Raw genomic sequence first — 15,843 nt, 5'->3', positions numbered from 1 at the left:
AATCACTACAGATATAGAGGTCATTTCTACCTGCAGCCACATCCTTCTTCAATAACTTTTTATATTGACTACTATGCTCACTGACTGTTAAAGGAGCATGAGGCAAGAATAAGAAATGAGACTCATTAGCGCCACGACGAACGTCGGGGTTACTGCAGCCAACAGCGAAGCCGGCAACAGTGAAGCCGGCACGGGAGTGCGCACGGACTCCTTACTTCTTTGTGGCTAACGCTACTTAGCACGTTAGGCCACTCTGACTCCTTGGTAAGCTCATGTGATTTTCAAATCAAGCTCTAAATATGACTTACAATGTTATCTTACCTGGTCAGTGAAATGAGCCATGTCAGCATCTGTTTTCAGTCCCAATTCAAGTTGAAGCTGCCTCCATGACTCAAACGCGTATCCAATGTTTACTCGTGTGCCTGCCCGTTTTTGCTCGTAATTTATTTTCGACTCGCGACTTGTCTCTGATAAAGGCTTCGTTTTCTTCTTGGTAGCATCTTCTTCCTGTATCCAAGCCGAGCACCGTCGAGAATGCTCATGCAGCGTCATTTGACGTCACATCCGCAGGACAGCGTGGGAAATTCGGGCCCAAAATTGCAGCGCATTTTGCAGCACACAGCCTGTTCAAGGCAACGGAGAGATACACTAGAGGGCTCATTCTTTTTGGTTTGGAACGCTTCATCTGACATTATTACTAGAAAACTTAAAACTTATACGCATTTTTTTTCATAAATCCTGCCTCAATCCTGCCTCATGCTCCTTTAACTGTCTGACAAAAAGAAAACACATCAGGGAATAATTAGTATCATTAAACTGAGTTGAATTGAATATTTGGCTATTTATTTATCTATTTTCACTATCAGTTCAATTTTGTTCCAGAAACTTCAGTCCAGCACTTGGTATCTCTACAAGAATATTACATTACATAACATCCCCATTTTACTTGTTCTAAAGAAAATTTGCAAGTTAAAATATCTATAATTGCTCATCTACGGAATGGTAACAGTGTAATAACGTGGGCTCTTAAATGCAGTAGTAAATTCAGTCATTAGTAATGGGTCAGTAATTGCTCGTTTCGCTCTCTATCTACTCTTTTTTTTTTATTTAACATTTGCAAACAGTACAATGATAACAAAACTTCACATTATGCAATTTCACGTTGAATTATAACATATATAGAGTATAACTCAAATAAAAAACAAAACAAAAAGCACAACACATTATAACCAGCCAGGGGGGGATGAAATTATAACAGAAAGCCAAAACATTTACATTTGCAGAACAAAAAGTACAGTTTGAATCGATATTTCATTTGAATCTTTTTACAATGTGGGTCTCTATCTACTCTTAAACTGTCCAGCAGCTTCATTGAGTTTTCCTTTTTATGTCTCTTTCTGCCACGCCTCCAAACGTACCCAGCTACTGAATGCGTAATTTCTATTGGTTAGATGTAGAAATGGGCGGGACCTTAAACCTCGAGGGGACCAATCAGAATAATGACACGATTACCTGGAACCACTTTTGCGCCACCTGATTGGTCGAGCAAGAGCTCTAAGGTTGGATGATTTGTCCGTGTTAGTGCAGCTGCACGCTGGGGTGTTTTTATGGTATTAAGGTCGTTTTTTTAGTCATCATGGTCCCACTTTAGTATCATTCACGCCAGGTAAACATAGCTTTTCGTTACAATTTTCTCACAAACCGTATTAACCATTTTCCAACCTGTTTCGACTTTCTAGTTATTGATGTATTATTAACCTGTAGATGATCTTCATCTCACATGTGTCACTGATTATATTTTGGATATGTCTTGTGTAGTTGTAGTTCGTTTGTCTGGTTGTATTGATTGTTCCCGGAGGATTAGAGCGAGGATGATGAGTCTGAACGTCCTGCGGAGCTGGTTGGTGATGGTGTCCGTCATCGCCGTGGGGAACACGGTGCAGAGTTTCAGAGACCACAGCTTCCTGTCAGAGAAGCTCTACACGGGCACTCCGCAGTTTGGTGAGGATAAATGTTCATATAATAGAGATCCCACGGTCCAACGCTGGCTGTTATTGTCGTGGTTTACGCCTGTCAACAGCTGTTCTCGACTGGTTTGATATTCACTACTTCAGCAGCAGGGGGCGCCTTTTTTTTATTTGATTTTTCTTATTTTTGTACATGTAAAAAACAACACTTCAAGAGAAGTTGAAGAAAACAAAACAAAGAATTTCAACCTTTAACACTTGATATCTTAATTTACATGTGCAAAAAAGGAGTAGGAAGAAGTGTAAACTTATTTAATCCTACCCCACTTATCATTTAACCCGTATTAAATAACAGTATTATTATTATTATTATTATTATTATTATTATATACTATAATTATACTCACACACATACCTATACATACATACACATAGTTGAATATTTCTATATATTTGCCCATATAAATATTTATATAAATATACTTATTTACACTATACTGTCTCTATTAACTGCATCTGCTCTATATCTATGTATATATCTACTTACACACATAATCACACACACATAATCACACACACACACACACACACACACACACACACACACACACACACACACACACACACACACACACACACACACACACACACACATATATAGAATAGAATAGAATAGAAAGCCTTTATTATCATTGTACAGGTACAGTGAAATTAGGCAGCAGCTCCGTCATATACATATATATATATATATATATATATATATATATATATATATATATATATATATATATATATACCTATTTATACACATGTATACATACACATATGTAAGCTGCCTATTTCTGTACATAAATATAAACAAATCTACCCATTCACCCAATAGTGTTATCTGCAGGCCCCTAAAAGCCGCTAAACCCCTTCATATCATAACTTTTATTTTAAATGTGATTATTTTGTATTTAATAGCAACTATTTCTCAGATTTAAAAAAATATATATTTTATGCATTTGCTAAAACCACAGATGAAAATGTTTTTAATATGTTTTTATTTTATTTTATTTATTTTTATTTTTATTTAACCTTTATTTAACCAGGTAAGTCAATTGAAAACAGTTTCTCATTTACAATGACGACCTGGGCAAGAGGCAGCACAAAGAGTCAAACACGTACAATCACAGTGAAACAATCAAACACGATATGTAAAAAACACACAACACATAAAAAATATCAATAAAAAGTGTTAGCGCTGGTCCGGAAGACTTACAAACATGTGCAATGATCACAGATGAATGTTGGGAGTGTATTTTTGAAGGAAGAGAATGGGATGAATGTGTGAAGTCTGTTTGTTGCAGATGATTCCAATCACTAGCTGTAGCGAACTGAATGAATTATGGCCAAAGGAGGTGCAGGCTTTTAGAATGACATCAATATTTGTATGTCTAATTTGTTTTAATTGTATTGTTGCTATTGACTAAGCACAGTCTTAAAAATAGAGCTAGACCAGGGGTCAGCAACCCAAAATGTTGAAAGAGCCATATTGGACCAGAAACACAAAAACCAAATATGTCTGGAGCCGCAAAAAATGAAAAGTCTTGTATAAGCCTTAGAATGAAGGCAACACATGCTGCATGTATCTATATTAGTTATAACTAGGGGAAGATTTTTTTTTACATTATGCACTTCATGAAAAAAGTCAAGATTTAGAGAAAAAAGTCGAAATGTCATGAAAAAAAGTCGAAATGTTGAGGAAATAGTCAAGATTTCGTGAAAAAAGTCGAAATGTTGAGGAAAAAGGTCTAAATGTCGAGGAAATAGTCAAAATTTCTTGAAAAAAGTCAAAATGTTGAGAAAAAAGTCGAAATGCCGAGAAAAAAGTAAAAATTTCGAGAAAAAAATCGAAATTTCGAGATTAATGTTGAAGTACAATCTCGAGAAAAAAGTCGAAATGTCGAGATTAAAAAGGAAAGGAAAAAGGAAGAAAAAAATGAAAAAAGAAGGTAAAAGAGGAAAAAAGAGAAAAAAAAGAAGAAAAAAGGGAAAAAAAAGGTCAAACATTTTTGAAAAAGCTCCAGGAGCCACTAGGGCGGCGCTAAAGAGCCACATGTGGCTCTAGAGCCGAGGGTTGCCGACCCCTGAGCTAGACTAACGAAATATTTGAGACCAATATAAAATAGACAAGGAATCTGTGTGTTGAAACTGGATGTATGAATTATTATATTGATTTTATAAGAATACGAATAATTCTTATTGGATATATTTAGGTGGCTCTGCTATGACACTTATTTGAACCTTTTTCTTTTTTCCACCCATGTTCCCAGTGAATGGCCTGCAAGCTCGAACATTTGGGATCTGGACGTTCCTGTCGTCCATCATTCGTTGTGCCTGTGCCATTGATATCCAGAACAGAACGTAAGCCAGCTTGTCATGTCCAGGAGCTTGTTTGTAGTTTGTATATTACTTGCTTTTGAGTGGATCACACTGGTTTCTGCAGGCTCTATCACATCACCTTATGGACATTTGTACTGGCGTTGGGCCATTTTCTCTCTGAAGCCTTCATCTACAAAACTGCCCCGCTGACTATTGGAGTCATGGCACCACTCATTGTTGCAAGTATGAACTAATCATAGTTCTCAAACTCATTTGTCAATCAAAATGTGTAATTTTTGGTTCAGCATTTTCTATTTTCTCTGAAGTAAAATTTCAGTCACATCTCTTCTGAAAAAATTTGACTGTTAAAGAATTCCACCATATTTCTTTACAGGTATTTCTATCATAGGAATGCTCTTTGGATTCCAGTGTTTAACAGAGACTCAAGAAGAAGTGGGAGCACGACAGAAGAAGAGGAACTAGTATTATACTGTGTGTGTGTGTGTGTGTGTGTGTGTGTGTGTGTGTGTGTGTGTGTGTGTGTGTGTGTGTGTGTGTGTGTGTGTGTGTGTGTGTGTGTGTGTGTGTGTGTGTGTGTGTGTGTGTGTGTGTGTGTTCACCTGATCACCACCTATACTGTTCTAGTTTTTTGACAACAGCTCAGATCTACCAAAGCACCCAGACAGTTACACGTTATAAAACTGTCACAAACATATATAGACTATAGTACTTGTTTCACAGTAGTTGTTCAGTGCCGTGAAATGTTTTTACACCTCCAGAACTTATAAAAATCTTTCTTAAAATTTGTTATTTTAATGTTTGGTCCTTTCTATCTCTACAATAAGAGAACAATGTGTCTTTTTGAAATTGTCTTTGTAAGAGTGCTGATGCCCTGTTATCAAGAGTGTAATTGTGTTTATGCTTCATTTCTTAACATTTAGACAATTCCTGATTTTGTTCTGTTCCATGTTTGTATTAAAACAGACATTTTGTTAACCAATTCTTATTTACATTTACATGTTTGGTCAAATATCCTGTTCAGTCCCTCTGTGAGGTCATTATGAGTTAGATCAGTTCAGACCAGTATTGTGTCTGTGCAGTTTGGGTTTTTTGTCTTACGTTTTTGCATCTTACTATGTCTCTTTTATGTATCTTGAATGTTGAGCATCTCTTTCTGATATACGTACTGTATTCTGTCGCTTGGGCCCCTCAGCAATCTGTCTGCAACTTGAATAGTTAAGTAGAAAATCTCACACTGTACAGTGCAATCTAAAAATATTTATTATCAGACTCAGTTGGCACATACAAAGTGGCAAACACTGTACGATTGTCGTAAATTCTGTTCAATGCTCGGTCCAATATCCTACGATGCTACTGAATGGATAAAGTAGGACTTTTCACAATCACAGAACAATTGTAATTATGTATGTAAACTGCCACAACAGATCAGGTTAAACAAGTTCATGAAAAAAAAAGTTTACACATACTAAACAACATTTCTCGGTAACAAATTCACAACAAAAAAAAAGAGTACATAAAAACTGTTTTGTGTGCAAAATGACGATAGATTTGATTTGCGCTATCCTTCCACCAGATTCTGTGCTGAGCTCACATTCTTTGTGTTCCAGATGTTTAACTCCAGATGTCTTCTTCTAGAGGCCACTTGTATAAAATTAGGATAAAACTACTCAGATGCACAGCATCAATCATATTTATAATCAGCAGGATTCAGAAGTAATACTTCTCGAGGATCCTGGGTGGCAGAAAGGTGAAGACCTGAACTGCCACGACAGGGAAACGCCTCACAGCTCTAAGTCTGCATTTCATATGCATATTCTAAAAATCAGAACACTCAAATGAAATACCTTCAGCAATGTAAAGACTTCAGTTAATTACGCACAATATTGGTACAATATTAAGAAATACAATTTAAATATTGCTCATTAGATGCATATGACACATTAACGTTGATAAGAAAGGATGGCAAAATCTAAAGAAGCAATTCTATAACTTTGAATTTAGTTAAAAACTAGTATCTAGGAGTCAGTAAAATAGAAGTCACATTGCACTTACAACAAATATAAAATTGGACTGTAGTTAAAAAAAAAAGGTTTATCCAACAGGTTTCCAAGTGCATTTCTGATCTTCACAATGGTTTGTGTGAAAGTTGCACCTTAGAAAACCAAACCATTGTGAATTTCTGCAGCTTGGAGTCCAAACAGTACGTCAGATGGTGATATCAGATGACAGCAGGTCTGTTAATGTTTACTTATTAAAATGGTCACAGAGGACAGTTCAGTGTGATGACTAAAGCTCCATGTTTGAACTGTTGAGAGCAGCTTTGAACTTTGTAGTCATTTGTGCTCATTTCTGCACATTGATGCTTTAGAAATATCGTTTTCTCTGTTCTGTACAGTGTTTCTTTTTCTCTTCTTTTTTACAAAGGAGACTTCAGCCCTTCTTACAACTTCCTGTCCTTCAAGATTTCAGGTGGAGAAACGCCCACTTCCATGTCAGCTGTCATTTTCTGGGATGGATGAAGACAGACAATTAGAATTCAAGTAGTTCTGAAAATGTGACGACAAGCAGCTCTGTAGAAATATCACTTCTGACCACGTAGGTGAATACGCCGGTGTAGACTCGGTCACCCACGTCATGGTTATCCTCAACGGCTTGAATCAAGGCAACTAAACTTACTTGTCCTTGGTTTCCATCCAGAAAGATCTTTTAGGCTCTTAGATGGAAGATTATATATCTTCAAGAACCAAGAAAATGAGGTTTAGTTGCCTTCATTCAAGCTGTTTAAGATCACTTGGGAGAGAAATATCACAACAAAGCTCTCGTCAGCTCCTGGCATGAGACAGAACAAAGTGCACCTCTAGTGGCACAATGTGGTATTACAAGACGTGGTGAAGTTTCCACACTTATTGGCACAGAATTGCTAGTCAGTATATTTAGATGACATTAGAAAAAAATCGAATTACGGCAAGAGTCCAATTGAAATCTGAATGTCAAAATAGATGTAAACATCTTAGTCGGGATGAAATTGAACCAACATATCCAGTTAATGCGTTAATGATTTCTGAAGGTCAACGTTCATTCACGGGACTGAAACTGACCAACGTGCTCTCCACATGCTGCACAGTCCCCAACGCCGAATTTAACTCGGAAGTACCGGCAGAAGAAAATGCAGAGAACAAAACAGAACTTACGCCAATAATGGACAGTTCTGTCTGTCCAATTCACTGTGTGCTTCAGTGTGTTGCCGCCAGCTACATCAAACCTTTCTCCTTTGTTTTGGTGTGTGGCGTAATTGGCAAACCAGGAAAATCAAATGGTGAAAAGCTGAAAGCTAGGAGTATTGTCACCCGTCACAGTGGAGTGTGACAAACGTTGGTAAATCGATTTCCTTCATGTGAAGAAAGTCTTAACTAAATTGCCTACTTGCGCTCTAGCTTTATCTCGACTGATAGTTTTTCAACACAGATCTGTGTGCCCCCATGTGGTCAGAAGTGGTACTGCTAGAAAGAGTTTCTTTAAGAAATAAACATCTGTAACTGCATTGTATTGTTAAAACTCTAACGGAAATATGAGGAAAAATCTCACTGTTGGTACTAGTTAGCTATAACTACAGTCAATTTGATTAGATTTAAGCTAAAGAAAAAAGAGGCTATGAATTAGTTTTCTGAAACATCATTTTAATTTATTGAGATCAAAGGACAAATATTTGTCCACAGTGAGGTTATTGATTTGTCTGTGCTGTTGAGGAACTATACTACAGTTAGTAGTAGAAAAAGAAGAAAGCCTTGTTGGAATCGTATTAAATACGATTTATAAAACCCAACGAGATTCATAGTTAAAAAAAAAAAAGAATCCCTTTATATCGTGCTTTCGTGGACATTTTTTATTGAACCCTTGAGCAGTTTGTGGTTTTGTTGAAAATGTTGACGTTTCAGAAGCCCTTTTTTTGTTTCTAACACTGATAAAATGGTTTTGCGTACACGTATTACCTGTGGGGTGTAATATTACTGTACCTTGTCAGGTGTGTGTTTTGGTTTTTGATATGTAGTGGGTTTATGTCAAGACTGCCGTTGCCAGGGGCTGCTGCACGCTGTGGCCCCGTAGTCCTGCACCGATGACAAGGAGTCTGTAGGCTGGAATCATAGCTGGGGCATGAATACTCTGAGGGGCCTTGAGAGTCATCTCCTGCTCCACCTTCTTCACCACACCACACCACCTCCACCAGCAGCTCCAGAACCTCCTGCACACCCGACTATACTGCCAGCAGCCTGTCCCCTAGACGTCTAGCCATTCTTACACAAGCTTTAATGAGCAAACTGTGTCAAACTATTTATCAGAAATGTTTATATCACATTTCTACATTAGGTTTCATCAATTGTTTAGACGTATATTGCATTTAACATAACTGGAAACAGCAATTCCCAGTTCTAAGTGTGCAGGAGTACTGGTGCAACAGCAGCATTTTTACTGTTACAGCAGGAGCATTATGAGCAGAAGAAAAGAGAAGATGAACAGCTGACTTCAACAAGGCGACAGGTGAGCTGCAGAGCACACAGCGTGAATTAAGATCTTTGATAAAATGGCCTTCTTTTTTTTTTCTAAATTCAAGGGTGATTTTGAGCAGCTGGAAGAAACTGGGTTTTGATTTTGTTCTGAATTAATTTGTTTGCAACTAAAATGAAAAAGGATTAACCAAGATTATGCCATACATGTTACTGGATTAACCTGGTGTTAATTCTTTTTAATGGAACATAAGTATAACGATTAATTTACCTGCTTTGTCTTTACAAATGACTGTAATAAAGCTGTCTGACAGCTGTCAACTGCACCCGTATGAAAGCATTGAAAGGTGTGTTCAAATAAAATGAAGCTTGTTCTTTTTTTTAATTAAAAAAATATGTAAACAGGCATGCACGTATTTTAGAGTGAGTCTGAGAGCTGCCACACCAAGCAGAGCTGAGAGAAAATGTGTATTTTTGGTGAGTTTAGAGTTAAAGTTTCCCCATGAGCAGCATAACCCCAGCAGCACATTGGAGCAAAGAAGTGAGCAGCAAACTGCAGCAGAGCGGAGTCACAGTGGGATCTCACACCCAGCCCCTCCACGGGGATGTGAAGATACCACATCTGACTTCATGTAACACACACACATGAACTTACGCTCACTGTCTTGATCTCAGCCTGCTGGTTGGCCTTCTGCCGCCGGAGGTCAGATTTGATTAATCCTGCGATGAACATCATGTTTCAATACGACAGAAAGAAAAACAGCCAATGTCTAAAGAAATACTTTGAAGTTACAATAAATCCAGAACAGAATAAAAAATATAAATGGCGAATATTTTTGAAAGCGGGTGCAAAGTCTTAACATTGAGTAAATCTCTAAATAAACTTTATATGACTATGACTTGCACGCCACAAATTAAGCTCTAGTCACAGATCACTGAAAGTGGTGATTTCCAACTCTGTTTAGAAAAAGTCAGACAATAGCTGATTACATTATATTTCAGTTAAAACTGAAAGCATTTAATGCAAAATATAGGACTTCCCTGAAAAAAAGGATATATACAACAATATTTTTCCTGTCTGCAACTTTATCAAAATGTAATAACTGATTCATCCAGTAGGGGGCAGAATTCACCCATGACAGACAGCCTTGCGTGTTCAAATCGTTGAATCTCTTTACACAACCTGTAATAAGGATTAAAGCTTTCAAAAATACAGTTTGTGTTATTGCTTCTTTTACCATCACAAGAAAAAAGGCTGCAGACACAACACAAGCTGTTGATTAAGAGCTGATATGTCTTACCTGTCATTACTGTCCCTATTAGCAGAAAGATGCACAGGAAGATGTTTCCAGGTAAAGTTCCCCATTTATCAATAATCTTTCCTTGACTTATGGTGAAAATGATACCAAAGATCTGAAACGAGATTTACAAATGAGTTTACAGTCCCAAATAAAAAAACATTATGCTTGATGTTGTATGTTTATCACGTGCAGTTGATTGCGCTGACAATTACTCACCTGAGCCGAACAGTTCAGCAGTCCAGATGAGGTTCCCTCAGATTCTGGGTAGGTGAGCTCGACTGCAAACTCAAAGCCCAGAGGTAGATATCCCGTCATAAAGAAGCTGCACACAGACAGAAACTGACAGCTAAAATCTCTGACCCAATTTGAACTTTAATAGCACAATTAACTGAGACAGAGCTTCACAGACAGAAACAGCAGGATGAGTGTCTGTAAAATGCATCCGTGTCAGTTTTAGAAATGAAAACCAGGCAGAGAAATATGGAAACCAGTTTTGGGTGTAATCGGCTTGCCATAATTAACAAGAACTGTAAGGACGAAGCCTGTGGATTAGGGACTCAATAAGAACATTTGTTTCGTTTTGACAATGTAGGATTTACGCTATTTGAAAACAATGCAGAGAAAATGAACTGCAGAGTTTCACCTGGATGTTTACAACATTCAAAACTTCACAAAGGTGTTTAAAGGGATCCTACAGACAAACCGAGATCAGTTTAACAGAAAGTGCATTTAAATGGAGAAGAATGTCCCTCCAATCTTTGCTATGTTGTCACTATCTGCAAAAGTCGACTTCCGTTCACTCAAACTACTGTCAAAAGACACAAAAGTAGGGTTCATTTGCTCTGAACACTGGTCCGTAAGGTACTGGGGCCTCATTTATAAAGCTTGCTTGCGCACAAAACAGGGCTTGAAAGATGCGCACGCCACCTTCTACGCAAAGGTTGGGATCGAGCTACGGGTTTAATTGGAGTTCTTGAGAAATCAAAGTATACATGTGCAGGAACAGAATCAAATTATTGAGTAAGGCACGTTTGACTCTCCAACACTAGGTGGCGCTACACGTCCTTTTGCATTAACATTCTTCCAGTTAGTTGGAAGAATTAGTAAACAAACCTGGCAGATTTGAAGCAGATTGTAGAAGGAAGACAACAACACGCGAAGAAATGGACGCCAACGATGAAGCAGCTCTGTACATTTCATACATACATATGTACTAAGCCTGATCGTGTTGCAAGTAAGATGCACGTGTCCTCTTCTTCTTCTGCTGCCATGTTGTTGTCATGCCGTAACTGTTGTTATTCCCGCTTCCGCGGCCTTATCACTTCTGGAGGGGGAGTCCCGGGACGTTAGCTCAGCTAACCGTGGTTTGCGTGTACAGTACATGCCGGAGTAGCTCGATTGAGAACCACATTATCTGGCTCTAATAGATAAGATAGATTTGAAGTGTATACACGGCTTTTAAAACTTCAAAATCAGTCGGACGAACGCAATATTCAAGTTTCTCTAAGTGTATGTAAATGTACAGAGTTAAAGAAATAAATAATCTTATCCATCCCTATATCACTAATATTGTTGCTCTATTTATTTCTATTTATTTTTACTGTTGTTTTCTCAAATAGTCTGGGATATTATCAAGGTATGCAGAGCTGCAAGAGCCCTGGCTCTCAAGCGGTTTCACAGTTGTTTTTTTATCATGTTCTCACTATAGACTCCAAGGAGCCATCAAGGAAGAATCTCACAGGATTTCAGGTACATGATTTAGAAAATCAATAGCATTAGGTTCAGGCTTCTTTCTTGTCTGCTTCTGGTCTTTCAGGTGGCATGCTTGTGACCCCCCACCCTGCATACAATGCATACAATGATGAGAAACTGGCTCTATGGGCTTCTTGCCTGTTGTTGCTGGTACCTCTGAGTTTATTAAAACCTAACATATTAGTATCCTGCTCCCACCTCCCACCTCGGACTTCCCCGTGCGATTGGCTGTATTGATGACACCCATAGTTCCATTAAAGCTCATTGAATGCTTTATCATTGCCAAATGTTTTTAAAGTTAACGTCAACCATAACCACGTTACGTTTGAGTTATACATGTTTATACATGTATGTTTTTATACCCCATTTTCAACTTATTTTTTTTCTGTTTTTGGTTTATGTCAAATTTGGGTTTTTTTTCACAGTTTTGGTGTTTAGGTTCCTGTTTTATTTTGAAATCCCATGTTTAAGTTTTGTCTCGACTTCCCTTGTTCCCATCTGACCTGATCGTTTGCACCTGTGTCTCATCAAGCCCTCTGTGTACATCTTGCTTGTCTTTCCCTTGCTCCCTGCTGGTCTGTACTGTTTTCCCCTCCATGGCTCGTGTCATGTTTTTGTTTTTTTGGTCAAGTTTAGGCCCTTGATTTGTTTTTTTTTTGTAATCCCTGCTCAGCAGCGCTTTTTGTTCAATAAACCACGTTTTTGGGAATCCTGCCACCTCGGTCTCCTGCATCTGGGTCCTAATCATCAGCGCCTTGACAATTCCCTTTGGACCTAAATGAATATTCCACCACTCGCCACTTCTTTCTGCAGAAAGATGTGCTCAAATGAACTGTATTGACACCCACCCTAAAGCTCCAGCGGTGACGAACACCACCCACAGGTGACCGAGGTTGAGGGTGAAGGAGTAAACCAGCATCCCGGCCAGAGTAAGGACGTAAACGACCAGGGTGGTCTGTCTGTGGGGACAGGGGCAGAGATTAGAAAGTGGTGTAACAAACCGGTCAACCAGCACGTGTTTTCACACACAGCATGCAGTACTGTGGATGCAGGGAACATAATCTAAACCTCTTAAAACTTCATCTGATTTGCAGCTTACATTTATGTTAAACAATCTGAATCTTGAGACGAGGCTCAGTTTTCTGGCTGCCTCCCAAAGCCCATAAATACAAAAAAATTCTTTATCTTTTATTGTTTTTCTGTGCATGTGAAGAAATATTTTCCACATCCATTTAGCAATTCATATTTGTACAGTATGATGATTCCATATTTGTTTTCTGACATATGTTGCCAAAAGCAACACATCCTTTTTTAGTTATTTGTTTATGCAGATGCCGCTTATTACAATTCATCTGACACAAAATTAATATTAAACTCCAAGTACTGACAGTGTGGAATTAGATTATCCCATATTTTTATACTACTAAATACTTAGTATCTCAGCTTTCATCTTTTTTGTTGTTTGCATTGTATCATGGTGCATGTTATGACACATCCAACGATTACCAGGAAAAACTGCAACAAACACCCACAGATATCCTAAGTCTTAGCAAGAATTGCGGTAAAATCAAAACAACATTCCTAAATTACTGCAGGCCATTCGTCTGCAAAAACAAGCTTGTTCTGATGGGACTGTATTAGGGAAAGCTCTAGTACAGTCACGCGTGAAATACGCTCCAAAACACTTTTGTTAATATAGCAAAGTCCTCTGATTCTTTACCGTAGGACAGCAGGACTGCGAGGGTCCACAACAAGAATCTGAGCCAAAATGGTCTGACAGCGGAGCGTCCTACTGGCATGCAGGGAATCTGAGGACTAAAGATTTGAACTTGTCCTGATAGATTGCATCAGCGGAGGCAGAGTAACGCTTCCTCTCTTACAGCTAAAACGTGGAACTATGAGAGGTAGTTAACTGTGTACAACAATGCCAGGAAGGTATTGTAATAACTGATCGAACTCAACAGTTACACGCTGTTACTATTACTGACTAATACTATACATCACCATAATACTATTCTGTTTTAACTGTATATCCTCAGTCCAGATAAGGAGAGACGAACGTTGCATGTAAAACTCCGGTGAAATTCCAGTGGATTGTTACTCGCGCCAACTATGAACAAAAGCGTTAATGCACTTGGACGTCTTTCTGTGAGAGGAGGATTCAAAGAGCAGCCGTGCACGGATCCGATCTTTTAAAGCGAGCAGCGACTGTAGAGGATGAGAGCAGCAGACGATCCTGCACACTGAAGACTACACTGAAACACTTTGTTCCAGAGACGTGAAGCCTCTCGCAGCACAGCTCTGTGCACGACAGTAACATCAGCACAGGAACTGACAATACTGTAGATCAATGAGGGTATTTCTTTTTTCAACCCTCCCTGACGCTTTGATTTGGTGTCCGTCTTAATAGAAAATAGGATGTGAGTATCTCTTTGTGATTGGCAACGCCTATCTAGAATCATTGAGTCCAGGGATATCTCATTATGACACTTGAAAGAAATGAAATGCAGCCATGCAGATAAATCCCACTTAGTGTTTCACAGATTATATATGTATATATTTATACACAGATTCTTATACAAATATCTTACTTGTAAGTTTTGGTCTTGTCCAGCCAAATGCCACATATGAGGGACCCTCCCATCCCAGCAATGACGATGGTCAGACCGATTCTCCCAGCATTCACCTCTTGACCCTGAGAGGAAAATCATTAACATTTATGACTTAAGGACCATGTTAAATCGCCCCGACACCCGTGACCTCGCCATTATTTTTGTCCTGGAGAGTAACAAGCAGTACTCGAGTTGTAAAAAAACAGCAGGGGGGATGGTGGATTGTATCATATGGGGACAGACAATTTGTGCTGATTACAAATAATATAATATATTACAAATAATAGCACTGACCAAAACACCTGCAGAAATACTGCAGGAATGACATAGCAGCAGTTAAATGCAGTGTTCTGTAAGCTTTAAATATCCACTGGGATTACATCAAATACATCAAAACACAACAATAAAAAACAGTTTTCTGAACTTATCAATATGACTCTGTCCTTCACAGGATAAGTAAAATGGATCACTGCAAAAACTCAAAATCTTAACAAGAATATTTGTCTTATTTCTAGTTAAAATGTCTCATTTTAGTAAAAAAATCTCATAACACTTAAAACAAGACATCACTGGAAAAAACAACAATTTTCACCTGTTTCAAGTAGATTTTCACTTGAAATAAATAGAAAAATCTGACAGTGGAACAAGATCTTTTTGCTTGTAATGAGTAGAAAAATCTTGTCCCACTGGCAGATTTTTCTACTTATTTAAAGTGAAAATGTACTTGAAACAGGTGAAAATGGTCGAATAAATTATATTTCTGGTGTTATTTATTTATATTTTTTTATTTATATTTTTCTGGTGATGACTCTAAATGTTGAAATAGCAATAAAACCACATTCATTGATGAAATGACATAAGGGATGGAAAGGGGGGATGGCAGTTTTACAGGGGGGATGATTTGGACCGTTTTTATTTCAGTGGGGATGATTTGGACCATTTTTATTTCAGGGGGGATGCCATCCCCCCTCATCCCCCCTCAACTCGAGTACTGGTAACAAGTCAGAATCCATAACTCCTATTATCAGTGTCACGAGTATTTATCTAAAAAAGAAGGCTCAAAGAAGATAACCAAAAAATATTTGGAAATAAAATCTAGAAGCTAGTTTTCCAGCCGACATGCAGGAACTTACCGGGTAGTGCTCAATTATCATCCGGTTCAAGAGTGTGGAAAGAGCATAAAAGCAGCCAACGTTGAGCCCTGCAGACAGCAAGCAGAAAACTATTTTTTATTTAGCAAACAAATGCCTGAATAAGCATGTTAAACTCCCAAGACCCTAAAACCCTCAAAAACACGTTGTTCATTACACGCTCGGGGTTG

General features: G+C 38.2%; 2 protein-coding genes across 5 annotated transcripts in view; one reads left to right on the top strand and one right to left on the bottom strand.

Moving 5' to 3' along the window:
- Positions 1 to 1,822: 1,822 nt before the first annotated feature.
- On the top strand, positions 1,823 to 4,882 carry erg28 (ergosterol biosynthesis 28 homolog). Its single transcript, XM_061743790.1, has 4 exons — positions 1,823 to 2,001; positions 4,286 to 4,376; positions 4,459 to 4,577; positions 4,729 to 4,882. Exons 1-4 carry the CDS (start codon positions 1,872 to 1,874, stop codon positions 4,815 to 4,817), a joined length of 429 nt encoding a protein of 142 aa, XP_061599774.1. The 5' UTR covers positions 1,823 to 1,871; the 3' UTR covers positions 4,818 to 4,882.
- A 717-nt stretch (positions 4,883 to 5,599) lies between these two features.
- The window catches only part of flvcr2a (FLVCR choline and putative heme transporter 2a), a 34,035-nt gene continuing 23,791 nt past the window's right edge, over positions 5,600 to 15,843 (bottom strand). For 3 of the 4 annotated variants that reach the window (XM_061743399.1, XM_061743396.1, XM_061743397.1), the window contains 8 exons: positions 15,656 to 15,723; positions 14,502 to 14,605; positions 12,759 to 12,869; positions 10,375 to 10,480; positions 10,159 to 10,270; positions 9,513 to 9,577; positions 8,369 to 8,488; positions 5,600 to 6,861 (listed from right to left, as the gene is read on the bottom strand). In XM_061743399.1, the coding sequence (XP_061599383.1) occupies positions 8,414 to 8,488; positions 9,513 to 9,577; positions 10,159 to 10,270; positions 10,375 to 10,480; positions 12,759 to 12,869; positions 14,502 to 14,605; positions 15,656 to 15,723 (641 nt within the window). In that variant the 3' untranslated portion in view covers positions 5,600 to 6,861; positions 8,369 to 8,413. The remainder of the gene's footprint in view (positions 6,862 to 8,368; positions 8,489 to 9,512; positions 9,578 to 10,158; positions 10,271 to 10,374; positions 10,481 to 12,758; positions 12,870 to 14,501; positions 14,606 to 15,655; positions 15,724 to 15,843) is intronic. The other variant, XM_061743398.1, reaches the window with a different exon arrangement.

The sequence above is a fragment of the Cololabis saira genome, chromosome 16, assembly GCF_033807715.1.
Source record: "Cololabis saira isolate AMF1-May2022 chromosome 16, fColSai1.1, whole genome shotgun sequence".
In the NCBI taxonomy this organism is placed as follows: Eukaryota; Metazoa; Chordata; class Actinopteri; order Beloniformes; family Belonidae; genus Cololabis; species Cololabis saira.
Note: the sequence above shows the minus strand (reverse complement) of the source record. Positions and strands in the feature narration are given on the sequence as shown.

Coding starts and splice junctions, on each gene's coding strand:
- erg28 (XM_061743790.1), top strand. CDS start 1,872: ATGATGAGTCTGAACGTCCTGCGGAGCTGGTTGGTGATGGTGTCCGTC. Junction 2,002..4,285: donor CACGGGCACTCCGCAGTTTG/GTGAGGATAAAT, acceptor CCATGTTCCCAG/TGAATGGCCTGCAAGCTCGA. Junction 4,578..4,728: donor GGCACCACTCATTGTTGCAA/GTATGAACTAAT, acceptor ATTTCTTTACAG/GTATTTCTATCATAGGAATG.